Source organism: Maniola hyperantus, chromosome 23, assembly GCF_902806685.2.
Source record: "Maniola hyperantus chromosome 23, iAphHyp1.2, whole genome shotgun sequence".
In the NCBI taxonomy this organism is placed as follows: Eukaryota; Metazoa; Arthropoda; class Insecta; order Lepidoptera; family Nymphalidae; genus Maniola; species Maniola hyperantus.
The window spans coordinates 3,046,400-3,066,131 of NC_048558.1; the positions used below are offsets into that span (position 1 = coordinate 3,046,400).

Below are 19,732 nucleotides of genomic sequence, written 5' to 3' on the forward strand. Positions count from 1 at the left end.
TAATAATGCGGTGGTATCCTACCGCATGCAACTCACTAAGAGAACGAGATTTCGACTCCTAGGTTAGTTTACAGTATCAGATGTTAGTGATAATAACACGGAGGAAACGATAGGCCAAATACGGACCTCCAAAGTCGGACACCCATCCAGTTACTGACTTATATGCGTTGTCGATTTTTTTAGAAGATGGTTGATAAAAAAACTAATTTTAATAAACATGCATCCGCAGGAACTGTTTTGTAAAATAGGAGAATATTTTTTTTGCAGATAAAGGAATCGAACGAATATATGGAAGCGCCATCTATGACGAGGTTAAGGAGGCATAGGAGACACGAGAAAACTGCTTTACATCAACCATGTAACATAAACTTTTAATTATGACTCTTTGTAGACCAACGCTTGGCTGCAATCAGACCTGCAGAAGTGATGATGCTGCCTAAACGAAGATGCGCGCTTCTTCGATTATTACCTACATCTGTAACTTTCTAATGATGTGTACAACTTTGAGTAAAACACAGCATTTACAGTACGCGGCAGAAAGTTTGTACATCGACCTTTAGCTAGCAGATTTGTAGAGCGTTGTCTCTGTCGTTGAGACCGACAAAACGTCATATAGGTATGAGTGACTGAGACAACGCTCTACAAAGCTGAAATGTCATAGGCCGATGTACATTACTTTCTGCCGCGTATTGTAAATCCTGTGTTTTACTGAAAGTTTTACATAGAATTTACCGTAGTTCCAGCTTTTACAGCAACAAAGAAAAGGCGTATTTATTACAAGATCATGCCTTCGACGTCGTCCACGTAGAATTAGGTTCTTCAAAAATCCCGTGTGAGCTCTTGTTTGCCGGGACAAAAAGTAGCCTAGATGGCTATCCATGGGATGCAAATTATTTCTGTACCTTTCGTCAAAATCGCGTACAGTCCTGAAAAGCTAGCAGATAGATAGACACATTTTCGCATTCATATGAAAATGAAAATGAATGAAAATGAAAAATGAAAATGAAAATCTTTTTTATTCGTATAAACTTTTACAAGTGCTTACGAATAGTCGGATGCATCTACCACTGGTTCGGAATGCCTTTCCTGCCGAGAAGAACCAGCAAGAAACTCGGCGGTTGCTCTTTTCAAATATTTGATATAGGTACAAAATTATGCCATGTATAAAATAGTATTTGCAGTCTTGTGCGTTGCTGGAACGAGCTGCAGGTCAAATCCACGCTCTTTTATCATTTAGATAATCTTCAATTGTGTAATATGCTTTTTTCAGGAGCATATTTTTAATAGATTTTTTTTTACACAATACTACTATGTACGGAGAAACATAATACTAGTATGTACGGAGAAAGCCGTGTCGCCAAGCTATTTAGCGTTCCGGTACGATGCCGTTTAGAAACCAAAGGGGCATGGGTTTATTAGAAACTGCCATACCCTTACCAAGTTAGCCGGCTTCCATCTTGGATTGCATCGTCACTTACCACCAGGTTAGATTGCAGTCAAGGGCTAAATGTATCTGAATAAAAAAAATTTAATACTGCTATGTGTATGATCCTTCGTTTAATACCACGTATTACGTGTATAGCGTTTTCGGAGACGGATAGCTCCGGGTCGAGCGAGGCGTCGGGCGGCGCGCGCGCGCACGTGCGGCGCCGCCACGCGCACCACGCGCATCACGCGCCCAGGCATTATAAGAAAAGGTAACGTATAAACTGCCGGTTAAGTGTTTTTGAATGTTGAGTTTGAGTTTTTGAATGTGTAATGGCAGAGTGAACTCGGTGAACTGACGACCTCCCTGGCGCAGTTGTGAGCGCTGTGGTCTTAATAGTGGGAGGTCCCGGGTTCGATTCCTGGCAGGGGTTTGGAATTTTATAATTTTCTAAATTTCTGGTCTGGTCCAGTGGGAGGCTTCGGCCGTGGCTAGTTACCACCCTACCGGCAAAGCCGTGCCGCCAAGCGATTTAGCGTTCCAGTACGATGCCGTGTAGAAACCAAAGCGGTATGGGTTTAATAAAAACTGTCATACCCCTTCCAGGTTTGCCCGCTATCATCTTAGACTGCATCATCACTTACCACCAGGTGAGATTGCAGTCAAGGGCTAACTTGTAATAAAATAAAAATAAAATAAAAACTAGGGTGACGGAACTCGGTTTGATCCTGAGGACGTTATAAAACGTTTTGGAACGAAGCTTTTTACGGACGTTTAGACAGCCGCCGGGAATCAAAATTAGAAAAACGTCACCGTACCGTTCAGTTCCCCGATTCACGTATGTTTAATTTAGGATAGCTAATGCCCGCGACTTCGTTTCGCGTGGATTTAGGTTTTAAAAACCTCGTGGGAACCATTTCATTTTCCGAGAAAAAAAGTAGCATCCATGGCACTCTCCAGGTGTTTATGCTCCGTTGCGGCGTGATTGAAGGACAAACCAATAAACCAACAAACAAACACTTTTGCATTTATAATATGGGTACTGGGTAGTGATAGCTTACGTCTGTCTCCGGGAATAAAGCTATCTCTATACCAAACATGAAAATCGGTTAAACAGATGGGCCTTTAAAGATCCCGTGGAAACTCTTTGATTTACCGGGATAAAAATTTGCCCATGTCCATCCCCGAATGAGTAACTTTGTACCAAATCATCAAAATCGGTTAAACGAATGGGCTGTGAAAAGCTAGCAGAAGCTAGCATTTATAATTATGAATAGTTTTCTTTTGTTGGGTGAAGTGTATATATTCGGGATCTTGTGTTATAAGGTCTTTTGTCATTTATTGTTGACCATAATTTTTTCTATGTCTTCTACTGATAATATGTTTTTTTAGGTCGTTAGGTAATTTAGTAGCGGTACAGAGTCCTAGAGTGCCCAAACTGGGCATGTTTGTGGGCCCGCCCGAACTGCCCACTGGGTATAGAGCGCGAACGCAGGAAGATAAGGGTGAGTTTACAGTCATAGGATTTATTTCGCTATACAGGGTGTAACCAGAACGCTAGCAAAAACGAAGACAGGTGATACTACTGATGATTACTGATATAACACCAAAAAAAATCTGTTTTTGTAAAAGTTCACGATATATTCCAAATAAAACATCTGACTGACGCTAGAGGTCAACGAATGTTGCGTAAGTAGGCCATACGTCGTAGGGGGCATTGACCCGAGTTTTGCACGCAATGTATTGCGGGGTTAAAAATACGGCGAATGAAATTAGTACATTCGGAATCTATAAGTGAGAAATAAATATTTTTGCTTTGAATTAGAGTAACTTGATGTGTTTTAGAATATAAAACACATTTTTTTGGTTCAACAGCAGCTAGTGAGTCAAGTGAAGGCAGCTCGGACGGCGAGACGCGGAGGCCCCGGCCTCTGCCCCCGCCCCCGCACCACGAGCCTACGCATAAGGTAACTATTCAATCAATCAGCCTGTTTGCGTCCACTGCTGGCCATAGGCCATCCCAAGAGCACGCCACCACACACGATCCTCCGCCTTCCTCATCCACCCACTTCCCGCTACCTTCTTAAGGTCGTCAGCCCAAGCTCTAACTAACTATTATGCGTTCAAATTCTGCTATTTTGTGGTGTTTTAGCTGGATGTGTATTTTTAATTCAATATCCTCTTCTTCCTCCTTACCTTATCCCAAGCTATGTGCTGGCACAACATGTCCTCTTCTTCCCTCACTTCTGTCATCCGTCAGCGTATTGTGCACCCCTTTCACACACATATTTATCTTTCACGGTTCAAATCGGTGATTTTCACGATAGGCAAACTAGAAACCGAAATAAGCTCGCTACTCCTGCGCTCCGCCTCTGGAAGGTGGGAAAGTCATTTGTGGGAATAAGTGTAATATTTTATAATAAAATTCCACAAGCAATTTTAGACTTGCCTTTACACTAGTTTAAAAAATGCGTTAAAAGTATGCTCCTAAAAAAAGCATATTATACAGTCGCAGACTATGTAAACGATAAAAAAGCTTGGATTTGACTCGCTCCAGCAATGCACGGGGCTGCAATGGCTTGTATAGAACGGTATAATAACATTGTAAATTGAAAAATTAAAAAGAGCAACCGCCGAGTTTCTTGCTGGTTCTTCTCGGTAGGAACGGCATTCCGAACCAGTGGTAAATTAAAACTACCTGACTAATCATAAGCACTTGTAAAAAGTTTACATGAATAAAAAACATATTCTATTCTATTCTGTTCTATTCACGCAATCCATCCCCATTTTCTTTGGTCTTCCTCTCCTCCTTTTTCCTTCCACATGCATATGTAACATTCTTTTTCTTCTTCATTTTGATTCAATATATTGTTTAATAAACGCGGCGATAGCCTAGTGGTCCTCCGGCCTATCATTTGGGACGTCAAAATGATAGGGGTTTGATCCGGGCTAACTTTTGGAAGCCATTTCATATCATGTGCATTTAAATATCACTTGCTCTAAGAGTGAAGGAAAAAATCGTGAACAAACCTGCAAGCCTGAGAGTGAGAGTTGTCCAAAATGTTTATGTTTATGAAGTCTGTAGTCCCATTGGCACCCTTCGGGTTAAATGGGCCGAGTTGAGAACCTCCTTTTGGAAGTACAGTTGAAACTCGATTATCCGGCCCTCGGTTATACGGATTGGCGATTATCCGGACTACTAACCGCAAATTGTTCGGCCAAGTGCGAGTCAGACTCGCGCACCGAGGGTTCCATACTCGGGTATTTTTTCTGCCATTTTGTACGATAAATCTAAAACTATTATGCATAAAAATAAATAAAAATCAGTTTTGAAATGTACAGGCTAAGCCCTTTCTTATGATATCCCACTTGGTATAGTTATCTTACTTTGAAAATTGAAAATACTATTATAGTGAACTACATAATATGCACAAAACCCGCTTTTCTTCATACATTCGATTATCCGAATCCCTAACGAAAAAAATTAGTCCGGTTAATCGAGTTTCCACTGTATGTGTAAATATTTGTGTTTACATAGGTGTTATCGGGAGAGTATCCGTCTTCGGCGCAAGACAACTCGTCGTCGAGTGCCGCCGACTCGCGACGCAGGCCCACCGCTTTCGGCAAACACGACCGAAGACATAAGGTATAGTCCGTTTTCCTTGGTTAACTTGAAAGATAAATAAATTGCAGAAACCTGAGAAACGTGTAACGGACGCGATTTTCTCGGCATTTTACACCTGGAGTTAGGTTTTTGACTCGTATCATGATTTCACTGTCAGTTCCCGGTAACAAGGTTGTAAGGGCCGCGTGCAGTGCTCTTTTGAAAAAACTAAATCATATATTACACATAGTATTCATACTGAGTGAATTTAGTCAGTATATATTTAGAAACTCACAAATTCAAATAATGTATCTGGTGTTTCAGGAATTATCAAAAAGCAAAGACAAAAAGAACGCAGCTCAAATACAAAATACACCCCCACAAAATTGGGGTCCACAGGTATACTAAATTGACTAAAAAATATATTTGAAGTATGCTTAAGAAAAAGCGTATTATAATAAGCGTGGATTTAACTCGTTCCAGCAATATGGGACTATGGTCTATTTTTATCGCGGAAAATCAAAAAGTTCCCACGGGATTTTTCAAAACATAAATCTACCCGGACGAAAGTCGCGGACATCAGCTAGTCTTAATACATAAAAGGAACAGGTGACTGACTGACTGACTGACTGACTGATCTATCAACGCACAGCTCAATCTACTGGACGGATCGGGCTGAAATTTATCATGCAGATAGCTATTATGACGTAGGCATTCGCAAACAAAGGATTTTTCCAAATTGAACCCGTAAGTGGGTGAAATAGGGGTTTGAAATTTGTGTAGTCCACGCGGACGAAGTCGCGAGCATAAGCGAGTTTAAATATATAAAAGGAAAAGCTGACTGACTGATCTATCAACGCACAGCTCAAACTACAGGACGGATCGGGCTGAAATTTGGCATGCAGATAGCTATTATGACGTAAACATCCGCTAAGAAAGGATTTTTACAGATTCGCGGGAATAAGCTAGTGATATAAAGACGTTTTCTAGGGTCCGCACGGCGTGCCTCTGTTCGTAGAGAAGTGCGTAGACTTCATCGAGCGGGAAGGCCTGGCCTCCGAGGGCTTGTACCGGGTGCCCGGCAACAGGGCGCATGTCGATATGCTGTTTAGCAAGTTCTATGAAGGTAAGATGCCCATTGCCCACCGTGTCACAGGGGCGCTGTGTTGCCGGTCCGGCAAAGAGTGTGGCACAACACCATCCCCTCCCTGGTATCAGTATAATTCATGATCACGATTTGACAAAATTATCAAAACCAAAGTCAAAGAAATTTACTCAGAACGGCTATAAAATTTTCTCACTAATACGATTTTTTTTGTTTTATTTTCGCCCTTGATTATGATTTTATCTCATAGAATTAAGTGATGACGCAGTCTTAAGATGAAAGCCGGTTAACTTGGAAGCGGAATTGCAATATTTCGTTGAATTCGTATGTTTGGTACTTAATAAAATTTAGCACAATATATTCCATCCAGATCCTAACATAGACCTAGAAGTGCTGGATATCCCCGTGAACGCGGTGGCGACGGCGCTGAAGGACTTCTTCTCCAAGAAACTGCCGCCGCTGCTCGACGATACCAGCATGGCGCAGTTGGAGGATATTGCGGGTAAGAGATAGATACTGATAGATAGGGGAAGGGTAAGAGATGAGTTTAATGTTGCAGCTCACGCAACGCACAGCTCAAACTACTGGACGGGTCGGGCTGAAATTTGGCATGCTATTATGACGTAGGCATCTGCTAAGAAAGGATTTTTGAAAATTCAACCCCTAAGGGGTTGTGTATTCCACGCGGATGAAGTCGCGAGCATAAGTTAGTTTATAATGAAATTAATTAGAATTTTAGTGGACCAATTAAAATTTTCACTTAGTTTATCTTGTATCTTGTACCTTGTCGTGTTTCCTATCCATCCATTTCGGGAGGTCCCCAATTAAATCCTTAGGCTCCTGATATGGAAGCATCCAAGTAAGAGTGGGAGCACACGATGCGTTGCGGCGGCGGTGCGGCGCCGGAGCGGTGTCGCTGCGTCGTCGTACATAGAAATATCTGTGGCATGTCACACGATGCGCTCCGGCGTCGCACCGGACTTGCAACCACCGAGACGAGGCGGGGAGGGGTGAATGCGTTGCGACGTCGGAGCGGCACCGCTCAGTTGTTTTTATTAACTGACTGTGGTGTAAAAAGAGGAAAATAAGGAGATGGAAGTCTGTGTCATCTGGTTCAAAATGCCGGTCCCCGAGGTCTTGCTGGCCAAAAATGTCCTTTGTCGCACCTCCTCGTTGATTCTCTATTTCTCTGTTGATTGTTTGGGCAGCTGATTTTCTTTTCTTGTTGATTTATTTTCCGGCTCAAGGGGAGAGCTTTTACCGACGGCTCAAATCGAGCCGAGTTCCATTCGCGCTTACGTCGCGTTTTTAAGTGAAAGAGTCAAGTTCCGGTAACGTCAAATGTGTCATCTTGACATGTTACTTTTTAGGTGTCACGGATGAAAGGGGATATGGATTTGAATGCGTTCAGGAATTAGAAATGTTAACAGCTAAAACTACCAGACTGTCCAACGCTGTTACGGCGCCGCTGCGACATAACAACGTTGCGGCACCGCACCGCTCGTGTGCCCGCTGATACGGTGAAATCTTGGCGGTGCGGCGCCGCAACGCATCTTGTGCACCCAGTCTTATGGTCTCGTTTCGTGCGTTGCAGCGATGCGAGGCTGCATAGCGGGTGGCGTAGAGCTGAAGGACCGCAGCTGGAGGCTACTGGCTCTACGCGCGCTGCTGGCCTCCGCACTCACGCCGCCCGCCCGAGCCACCTTAGACTACTTGCTCAACCATTTCGCGAGGTAAGAACTATAAATCTATACAATGAACCAAAAGCTTAATCTATATATATAAAAGGAAAAGGTGACTGACTGACTGACTGATCTATCAACGCACAGCTCAAACGACTGGACGGATCGCGCTGAAATTCGGCATGCAGATAGCTATTATGACGTAGGCGTCCGCTAAGAAAGGATTCTACAAAATGCAACCCCTGAAGGGGTAAAATAGTGGTTTGAAGTTTGTATGAAAAGCTGTCAGTTTTGAAGTGTCTGTAAAGAAGTTTTGTAGTTAATTTATTAAGCTCATAATATGTTAAAATCTCATAGTTCCCTCATCCCACGCGGACGAAGTCGCGGGCATAAGCTCTACTTTGCTATAATCCGCTGAAACAGGTCTGAAGGCTGAATCTGTATGGTGCAACATGCCGCATGCGAAATGCACCGCCCGCCCTCCCACTGCTAAACATGCAGGATAAACCAGCTACAAAGCAAGCAATGCGCACCACCACGCAGCAACACACAAATCCCAAAACACACTCGACGCACGTTTAGCCCCGACACCGGGGCATCTTCAGGAGATGTAGACCTTACCATCCACAATTGCAAAGTAAGTATTATACATATATATTACGGGCTTTAAGCTAATATGTGAATTTTTGTTATACAGGGTAGCAGACAATTCGAAGCTGAACTCGATGGACAGCAAGAACCTGGCCATCTGCTGGTGGCCCACGCTGCTGCCGGTGCATTTCTCGGATATGGGCCGCTTCGAGATGACGCGGCCCTACCTCGAGGACATCGTGCAGACCATGATCGACCAGCACCCCTTCCTGTTCCGCGGCCAGGAGGCCTTCGTCATGGTGTGAGGACCGTGTGTGAGTAATACTCTAACATCCTGTATTTTAATGCCAATTATTTTTATGTCGATCGACTCAGTTTCATGTAACAATCGTCTAATCCTCAATAGCTCAACCGGTATAGGAGTGGACTGAAAACCGAAAGGTCGACGGTTCAAACCCCGCCCGTTGCACTATTGTCGTACCTACTCCTAGCACAAGCCTGACGCTTAGTTGGAGAGGAAAGGGCAATATTAGTCATTTAAAAAATGGCTAATACTCTTTTTTTTAAAAAAAAAATTATATCGAAAGAAAAATATCGGGTCAGCAGTAATTGGCCAAAATTGTTTTTACAAAAAAGACCTAAAAGTTCCTAAGACCGTTTTCCTGTATCTCCTATAAATTGGATTTCCCCATACTGTCCCAGTTAAAAAACCGGCCAAGTGCAAGTCAGACTCGCGCACCGAAGGTTCCGCACTGCAGTCGTATTTTTTTGGCATTTGGCTCTACTATGCATAAAAATAAATTAAAATCTGTTTTAGAATCTACCCTTTCATGTGATACCCCATTTGGTATAGTGATTTTACTTTGAAAATTGAAAATAAATACGAATTATTTGTTCATGAACACATTGTAACTATTTTTTTGTGGTGTAACCACAAGTTCACGGATTCACAATTATTTTCAGATTAATTAGAGAAGACCATATTTCATGATTCTAGGTCAACGCGAAGTACCCTATACGTTTACTTGACAGACATGACGGACAGACAGACAGACAAACAACAAAGTGATCCTATAAGGGTTCCGTTTTTCCTTTTGAGGTACGTAACCCTAAAAACACTATATCAGGGTTTCCGTAACAAAAGAGGAAACTGTTGTCAAAATGAGAACACACTCGAAGGTTGACGCCGTGTTTTTGTCATTCCAGGAACCCACAATGCAGGTTGCATTCGTGATGGACGACGTGTGACGTCAGCGTTAACAGTGACGTAACAAAACGTGGAGTGTAACGTTCATATTGCCGTGTACCGTTCCAGTGAGGTTATATTATATGATAGTGCGTAAGGCGGCTATGGACACGCGATTGTAGTCTTTATTGGTTCCGAATAAGTGTCTATATTTCTCTGACGCTTCCACCGAGCCGTGCCGACCACTTTTGTACGTCCGTTTCGCGCCGCGGTGGAGGTTGGAGCGGCTATTGTTGTTCTATTGTAGGGTTTGTAACGAAAAATTCGGTATTCGAAATTGGCGGATTATTTTTACAAGTGTTGTCATATCATATTATGCTTAGAGTTACACCGCGTCGCTTCCGTAAACGATATATTTAGGGGTTTGGCACACTGGCGACTTTTCAACGAGACGATTCGTGAACTGGTTTTCTGCAACCACAGTTCACGGCAGTTGTGCTGCTTGGAACAAAAAATTCAGTGCCGAGTGCTATCCTACTATTATAAATGTGAAAGTGTGGCTGTTTGGATGTTTCTATGTTTGGATGTTTGTTACTCAATCACGCAAACACGGAACGGATTTGGATGAAATTTGGAATGGAGATAGATTATACCCTGGATTAGCACATCGGCTACTTTTTATCCCGGAAAATCAAAGAGTTCCCGCGGGATTTTGAAAAATTTAATCCACGCGGACGAAGTCGCGGGCATCAGCTAGTAAGCAATAAATTATAACCCGAAGACGAAGTCGCGGGTAATGATTAGTGTGTACTAAAATAAATTAAATATTAATACATACGTTTGAGATCTTACTCGCCATGTGTCATCTGTCATGTCTAAAGTACGATTTTAGTCCTTAATGTGAACCGTACTTTTGACATGACAGTTGACACATAGAGCTAAAATGGCGAGTGAGATCTAAAAATGTACGCACTATATTACAAGTTTTTTAACAAGTAATTTATAACTATGGTTCGATAGTGCTGACAGGACGTCGATCAAGATCAAACCAAGAGCTCACTGACTCTAGTTCACTCTGATATCGCTCATTCACTCACAGTCGCGTGTACGTTATAGTCCGCCTTGGCACGAACTTGCGGCGATTTCACACAAACATGTTCACAAATCGTCACGTTGAAATCATGTTTGAAAATCGCCAGTGTGTATAAGCCTTTAGCGCTTTTATTTTTTGATTATACGTCGACTAGTGTACGGGGAAGATAGATTAAATAATTAATTAATTATATTATTAGGTCCTTACATGTGAAATTGGCGTTTTGTAAGGGAGGTACTTAAAGTCGGTTTAAACGTCGTGATGAAAAGGAAAAACCAAAATAGGAAAAAACAAATGAATTAGGGTTTTCAAAACACAAAAGCATGAGTAAATAGCTTAAAAGGAAGAGTTGACTGACTGACCGACTGACTGACTGACTGACTGACTGACTGACTGACTGACTGACTGACTGACTGACTGACTGACTGACTGACTGACTGACTGACTGACTGACTGATCTATCGCACAGCTCAAACTACTGGACGGATCGGGTTGAAATTTGGCATGCAGATAGATATTATGACGTAGGCATCCGCTAAGAAAGGATTTTTAAAAATTCAACCCCTATGGGGATGAAACAGGGGTTTAAAATTTGTGTAGTCCACGCGGACGAAGTCGCGGGCATAAGCTAGTAGCTGTATAAATTTGTAATTGGAATTCCTAACCAAAGCTGTATTTGAGATCAAAGTGGCCAGATTAGATTAGATGAGATTTATTCATTTATTGCATGATTGTAAGTATAGGAGAGACGTTAAGTAGATTATTATTTATTAAGTAGGTACATGTCACAATCTGCCATGCAATATTAAAGTATATACATTGTAATTTAAGTATAGTCATTGCATACGATAAAAAATTTACAGTTCAAGTACAGTACGAAAAAACGCCAATTTAATATGTAAAGACCTAATATAATTCGATCGTGTGAGCTGACGATGTACGGTGGACTAAATTCGGATCAGTATTTTAACGGTAGGTGTTAATCAAATTATATCGCATTTCGATTAGGCGTAAGGTTGAGATTCCTGCACAAAAAGTATTTAACGAAAAAAAAAAGTAAAAATTAACGTATTTTAATCTAAGTATTATTGGTATATTTAACATTATATTATTATTATTATATTTGAATTAATTACTATCAATTAAAGGCAACACCACGTAAAGAGCACATTCCGTTCAGTCGTTGAGTAATTATTGGATAATTATTAATATTAATGAATTAAACTAATACGAGTAAAAGAACACACGATTTTTACGAAAAATCGTGTGTTCTTTTACTCACAATCTCCATACTTAAGTAGTTTTTTTTCTTTTTAAAAACTGAACAAGATTTTATATTTTACAATGTGAATTATATGTAATTACAATTAAATTTCGGGTTTATTTTACAAAACTTTATTTAAGCAATGGAATAGATTTTTTGAATATTACTCTTGCCTATAACGCTTACATTTTTGGTCCTTAAACACCTAATTGTTAAGGCACCTACTTGGTTGATGAAATGTTATTTTTTTTATCTTGCCATTCGAATACACATTTAAGGCTGGTAGTCTTTATAAAGGCAGCTGATACGTATTTCGTTTTCGTATATGAGATGGAATTTATTGTAACCTTTTCGTTAACGTATGATAAATTGCGCTTGCGGATACTGCTAAACATGCAGAAAAATACGCAGCACCATACAAGTTTGTTTTGGGATTTGTGCTGCGTGGTGGTACTGCGGTATTGCTTGCCTGGTGGCTGCTTTTTCCTGCATGTTTAGCAGTGGGAGGGCGGGCGGTGCATTTCGCATGTTGTATGTTGCACCATACAGATTCGACCTGTTTCAGCGGATTATAGCAAATTAAGCTTTTGGTTCATCATATATCATGGACTCCGCAAATTAACGCCTGCTTCTTTACAACTATTTTTTTCTACAGATTTCAATCTGACAGCTATGCCATTTTATATTTTAATTACGTCCAAAACTATACAATAACATTTAGTATTTAATTTCTATGTATTCGTGGCTATTTTTTTCTTTGAAATGTCGTCCACACTTATCCTTTTTTACTGAGATATTTTATGTGTACTTTGTTGATCACATCTATATATAAAAATAAATCGCTGAATGTGTTGCTGATCGCAAATTTCGAGAACAGCTGAACCGATTTCGCTAATTCTTTTTTCATAATATTCCTTGAAGTACGGGGATGGTTCTTATGGAGAGAATTTTTTTAAAAATTCCTGAAAAGAATCGACTGTTAGGCGGTACGAAGTTCGCCGGGGCAGCTAGTTGTAGATAAGAGACGATCTCATAATTTACAAAAATCGATTCTTGCTTTGGTTTTGGGTGTAAATACATAAAAACATCGTGCGTCTTTTATGTCGGAAAAGATGAGAAATATTTTCAGTGCATGATTTTGTTTGATACCGATTTTATTTGAAGAAGAAGTAAGTGTAGTGATCGCATTTGGAGAACTCACTCGCCATGTTTGCTCTATGTGTCAACTGTCATGTTAAAAGTACGAAATTATCGTACTTTTGACATGACTTAGAACTAAAATGGCGAGTCAGATCTCAAAATGTATGCATTATAAATTTTGAGACATTTATAATTTATAAATGTCGCCGATTTTTGACAGACCGATTATTTTACTATTTTTATGTAAGTCAACGATTGGCGTACATGTTCTATCTCGCTCGAACTGCAGCACCAAACTACTGCTTATGCTACACAACACGTATCACATTTTTTTATACTTAATGAAATATATACTTTTATTCTTTATGCTTTTACCTTCTTAACACAAAACATCACATTGTAAATTTTTAATTTATTTAAGAATATTTATTAGGCTAGGGACAGATCTAACGATGTTCCGCGAGCGGATAAAACGCGTGCGGCATTTAACTTTAACGAGATTACTGTTATTCCATTTCACAAAATCAGCTCAGCCTTGGTTGTAGTTGTGAGTATGCCGATAATGCTGGTGATATACGATGGGCGAAAACGATTAACAAAAAGATTTGCCGAGAAGTGTTATTGGCGGGCACAAATACGGAACTAATTATAAGGTGTCAGGTGTAAAAAAAACTGGCATTGCACCACGTTTTTGTGCGCTAAAATAATAAAATAAGTGTTTTGGGTGGTGGCCGAAGCGGAATTCTGCTCGCCGAATGTCGGCTAGATTCGTCCAGAGAATCTGAAATGTTTTAGGCGAAATCTGAATAGTGGTCCGTTTATGAAGCGGATGGCCTATTTTGTATATTTAAGTGTTTATAAATAGACTGATTGTAGAAATTATTTTATGTGCGATAATTATTATTATGCAAAAAAGAATATTTTTATATAATGATTTTTTTAATTGATATCTTTTAATTTATATTAGCAATGGTATGTTAATGTGGAGGATAAGATTTTAGTTACAATCTTTTGGGTCATATTATATTTTAAATGACTCCAAATTTTGGAGCGGTTTTTGAGTCCAAAGCACTGTAGATCCACCTTAAGAGGATACAAACAAAGAAGATCGCAAGTGATAATTTTTTTATCCTTTACATGAAAACATGTTAAATATAATTAGTTAAATATTATTGGCAACCGTATTTCAACGATGAAGTATTTGTAACACACAGTATGAGGGTTAATATTATGTAAATTTATTTTAAAATGCATTTAAATATACGTCGTTTTTAGTTTTAAATTCTAATCACAAGTATCCAGTGCAATCATTTAGTTTATTCCACAATTTATACACAAAATGTATCCTCGTGAAGCTTATAAAAAACGTATAGAAGGAAATGCAATTTCTATATAATTATAATAATAATATATTTAATATTTATGTTTGCGTTAAGGGCCTCATTTCTCTATGACATTGAAATCACAAACGGGCTACAACCCAGAATGTTGTGGGGTTATAAAAAGTAACTAAGCCTGAAATCTATTGAGCGTAGATACTTTGTTGAAACGAGACAGAATTACGTAGAGATAGAAATCCGTCTCGTTTTAACTGTCTTAAAGCTGACTCAAATTAAAGTGCGCTCTGTAGATCTAAGCCTAGAGATACGCATTATGTGGCGATAGATTAAACACATCTTCTTACAAGAAATGTCAAGTCTGACGTTAAGTTTTAATGGCATAGCGAGCATGAGCCTGGCAAAAATGTGAAATCAATGTAAACTATTCATAAGTAATATTTAAATATACTAGATGTCTCCATTAAGCATAGTTAAGGTGTATTTATGTAAGTTTTTATCGATATAAATATCATTATATTTGGCCGCCATTTTGCGTGCGGGTTCCGCCATCTTGCAAGAGACGGGTGCACGCAAAATGGAGGCGAAAATAATTGTGTCCAATAGGGGAATGATGCGAGGGAATTTTTTATATTTTACTATGAATCGAAAATGACATAGAATCTACTTTCGTTTCAAATATTATTTTTATAAAAAATATTTTGTTCGCTTTTCCTCACGGCGCTCTTGTTTAAGATTTCCCTTTTTATCGTTTTGTTTAAGGCGAATTGTCATAGACTTACTATTTTTTTTTTCTTGAATATGGAACTCGCATAGTTTGAACTGAAATCAGTTGGATATCTAGATTTTCAATTTTACAATAATACAGTTTGTTTTGAGAAAATCAATTCATTATAGGTACCTATTCACTTTAAAAAAGAGCGCGTGCTCTATGAAGAGAAAAAAGAATAGTGGTAATAATTCGCCTTTATGTAATTTCTATATAAATATTCGATGTAAATATTGTACATTGATTGAGTTTTATTTATTATTATTTTTTAATAATTGTAAAAGCCATATGATTTGTTACTCTATTTGCAATATGAGTTTTAGAGTGTTTTTAATTACTTACTATGAATTGTATTCATTTTTTAAATACAGCACCTTTGTTTTTTAAACCATGTGCCATTTTATTTTGAAAATGTATGGTGGTTTCGTAATTCCTATTCCTTTTCACATTAGAACACCCTTTTGGCACATTTGTCAAGTCTATTACCAAGACTACAGAAAAAATGCGTAAATATATAGCCACCAGAATAACGACTATTTTATATTATTCGCATTTAAAAATTGACTTCTATCTAGTTATGGTTTGTATAGTAATGTAAGTAACATTAACATTTCGTTAATTTGACAAATTCAATATCCACGTCCAGACCCTGTCATATCTCACATCTCCCTAGAAATCGATTTATCGAATACAATCGTTTTTCTTATTGATATTTAGGAAATTTTGATGTAATAATTATTTAGATAGATCGATTAGGTAAATATAATTGTCTTTAGGTAGAAAGCTATAGTTGGGCAAATCTATAGCCAACTTGACAATGCTGCCAAACGGGACTTCTTTTCGCCCTTGTATAAGTTGATGCAACGCGCGTGGAGAATGATAGCTTTACCACTTCTAAAGGCGGAAACAAATTATCGGATGCGGCTGTCAGCCGCGACCGATAAACGTGTATAAACGCGAGGTATCTGGATAATAAAATGTACACTGAACTGTGCATACTATCGGACGTAAGGATCAATTTATATTAGCAGCTAGTCGAAGCGAATTTCTACAATTTAACATATCCACCACATAAAACATAAACTTCTTGCCCTGATGAAAAAATTCACGGGAATTCTCGCGAATTTTAATTTTATTTTTTTTGTCGGTGAAATTGGTGATTTGCATGACGTGGAGATAGAGGTCAATATGCCATGTTAATTTTTAGAAATTCGCTTCGATTCGCTGCTAGTTTAAGTCGACCTTGTCGCGGATGTACCCTTGAGCGCTCGGATGTCTGACCGCAGAAACAGATTTATGTGAGAGATATGGCTCTGTCTCGTTTTAACTAAACTTGAGTAACGATTAAGTGATTCTGAGTACCACGGTAAGAGATATCTCGCAAGCCGTCTCCCAAACGACTGCACACCTGTCGGCCGCGACTGACGGACACATCCCATACTTTGTTTCAGCCTTAAGACATTGTTAAAATACACCAGCCATGCTCTAAAAACTTTAAACGTCTATGTGAGGATAGCCTACTGCCTTTGTCAGGGTCAGCGATCTTTTGACGTGAAACTATCAAACTCAAGTGCGTTGTACCTACGTGGACATGGGCTTTAAACGATAGGTTATTTATCAGACAAAGTGGGTTTTCCATGCTTTGTGTTTACGTCCAAATTCCTTTCCTGTAGGTTGTTCTAAAGTAGAATCAATGTACGCTTCTACGACTGAAGGTTCATTTGCTGCTTATCGAAAGACATAAAAATAACATTGAACTGGGGACACTGGGGTAACTTGGCAAAGTCAACATCATCAGACATGAAAACTTGGCCAATTCGATGATTAGCATTTTCGGTTAATATGTCACCTTATTAGTAAACTAGATTATGCCCGCGACCAACGTGGATTTAGGTTTTTTTGAATCCCGTGGGAACTCTTTATTTTTCCGGGATAAAAAGTAGCCTATGTCCGTCCCCAGGATGTAAGCTAACTCTATACCAAATTTCATCAAAATCGGTTGAACAGTTGGGCCGTGAAAAGCTAGCAGACAGACACTTTCACACTTATAATATTAGTATAGATGTGATCCAAAAAAGGTACCTATTGCCCGATGCTTTAGTTTGATTAACTTGGCCACATTGCAAAAACTTCAAAATATTTAAAAAGTGGTCAAAATTTGCCCCCTAATAAATCCGATGAGTGAACTAGATACTTCATTAAAATCAATTATTTTCATAGTAGGTAGGTATATAAAAAATAATGTTTGTCTGTCTATCTGCACGTTACCTCTTATGCGTTCGCGAATAATTTATCAGATTAAGTTGAAACTTTGTACAATTATTGCCGATACTTTCGTGAAGATTGACACAGTACCGTCAAAGTATAATAAAGACGCGCCAGTCACATTGCAAAAAAAACCGGCCAAGTGCGAGTCAGGCTCGCGCAATGAGGGTTCCGTACTACAGTCGTATTTTTTTGACGTTTTGCAGGATAATTAAAAAACTATGATACATAAAAATAAATAAAAATCTGTTTTAGAATGCACAGGTTAAGACCTTTCATATGATACCCCACTTGATTTATAGTTATCTTACTTCGAAATATGAAAATACTAATTATTAGTTCATGACCACAATTTAGTTTTTTTGTGTGACATAACCACAAATTCACGGTTTTCAGATTTTTCTCCTAATACCAGCTATAAGACCTACCAAATTTCATGATTCTAGGTCAACGGGAACTACCCTGTAGGTTTCTTGACAGACAGACAACAAAGTGATCCTATAAGGGTTCCGTTTTTCCTTTTGAGGTACGGCAGAGTATTTGAAGAGTATTTGAGGATATCTCGCACAAGGCTTTACTTATTCATTGACCTGTAATTTTTTCTCCCAAAGTAAAAAAAATACATGATATTAAAAGTGGGGTTTATCTTAACCATTTCAATCTAGTTTGGTTATTTTACGCAAATATTCACAAACCGACCCTTGAAGAGTAGGTATTTGAAGATATCTCGCATAATGCTTGACTTTTTCATAGACCTGTAATTTTTTTCTCCCAAAGTAAAAAAAAATACATTAAATTAGAAGTAGGGTTTATCCAATTTTAATCTAGTTTTTTTTTCACAAACCGACCTAATGACCTTTACTGTCTTCTTGGTATATGGAGCACTAAGCACTAAGCAGCCAGTGAAGATTCAGTCGTCAAACAATTTTGCTATGTGCGTCTCAACTGTAAAACACAGTTCAAAAGAATGTGTCATATTTTATAATAAATAACCATCTATGTAACCATTTTGTGTTTTATTCTGTCTGCTGAAAATGTCTCATACTTACCTATAGAATTGGTGATAAAATACCTAGTTATTAAGATGGCGGCCGCCTAGTCGGCAGGACTGGATTCAATCCCGGCAATCAATTCAAACCTCTAACTTTTCGGAGTCAAAAATCCTTTCTTAGCGGATGGCTACGTTATAAAAGCTATCTGCATGACAAATTTCAGCCCGATCCGTCCAGTAGTTTAACCTGTGCGTTGATAGATCAGTCAGTCAGTCAGTCACCTTTCCTTTTATATAATACCTATTTAGACTAGGTATCATCCAATCGAGTTCAAAAGGATATGAAATTAAAACACTTGCTACTGTCAACATAAGTTCAGAATTTTATTCATTTAAGTATCTATTTTATAGTGCATTTAAGACTTACAATCTCACTTATAACATTATTTACATCCATGTATCACTTAAAATATAATAACAGGCATACTTAGGTACTATTTAAAACCTATCCCCAAAAGTCTTGCAAAAGCAAAACTTCTAATAGTGAATTGAACAAACAACTCTAGGTACGCCGATAGAAAGAAAAGTTATGTAGGTACCTATAGTAAGCGGCAGAAAGTAATCGACCTTTAGATAGCAGATTTGTAGACCACTGTCTCTGTCGTTGAGACCGACAAATTGAATTCCGAATGTTTTTGAACACATGTTTGTGATTGATTGGTGCCTCAAAATAGTTAACGTTCAGTGAGTTTTTTAACCGACTTCAAAAAAAGGAGGAGGTTCTCAATTCGTCGGAATCTTTTTTTTTTTTAATGTATGTTCCCCGATTACTCGAAGACGCCTGGACCGATTTTGAAAATTCTTTTTTTGTTTGAAAAGGTATACTTCAAAGTTAGTCCCATTTAAATTTGGTGAAGATCTGATGAACATCTTCGAAGATAGATACTGGAACTCCTCAACGGATAAGAGTAAATTGCTCGCGATCAGTGTAATAGCTTAGTAAACAGTAGATTTTTAACCAGTCATAGCATAATTCCATGGGACCACTAAAAATTGTGAAATAAATTTTTTTTACAAAAAAAATAAAAACCGACTTCGATACAGAAACACTAAAAATTGAAAAATAATTTAATTAATTACCGAATATATTATGTATACAAGAGTTAATATAGTTCCATAATAATATTTTTGGGGTCGGTGCCAATGAGGTGCCATTGTGGAGTCTCATAAAAATATGAAGTCTAGACGATTCGCGCAGCTAAAGCTAAATGCACCTAAT

The 19,732-nt window shown here is 38.7% G+C and overlaps 1 protein-coding gene across 13 annotated transcripts in view; it reads left to right on the plus strand.

Moving 5' to 3' along the window:
* RhoGAPp190 (Rho GTPase-activating protein 190) overlaps positions 1–18,469 on the plus strand; it is a 47,769-nt gene extending 29,300 nt beyond the window's left edge. For 12 of the 13 annotated variants that reach the window (XM_069506476.1, XM_069506472.1, XM_069506468.1 and 9 more), the window contains 11 exons: positions 268–358; positions 1,583–1,697; positions 2,819–2,931; positions 3,302–3,393; positions 4,965–5,072; positions 5,355–5,429; positions 6,021–6,156; positions 6,506–6,637; positions 7,730–7,868; positions 8,515–8,722; positions 9,615–18,469. In XM_069506476.1, coding sequence (XP_069362577.1) covers positions 268–358; positions 1,583–1,697; positions 2,819–2,931; positions 3,302–3,393; positions 4,965–5,072; positions 5,355–5,429; positions 6,021–6,156; positions 6,506–6,637; positions 7,730–7,868; positions 8,515–8,713 — 1,200 coding nt within the window. In that variant the 3' untranslated portion in view covers positions 8,714–8,722; positions 9,615–18,469. The remainder of the gene's footprint in view (positions 1–267; positions 359–1,582; positions 1,698–2,818; positions 2,932–3,301; positions 3,394–4,964; positions 5,073–5,354; positions 5,430–6,020; positions 6,157–6,505; positions 6,638–7,729; positions 7,869–8,514; positions 8,723–9,614) is intronic. The other variant, XM_069506478.1, reaches the window with a different exon arrangement.
* The last annotated feature ends 1,263 nt before the right edge of the window (positions 18,470–19,732 follow it).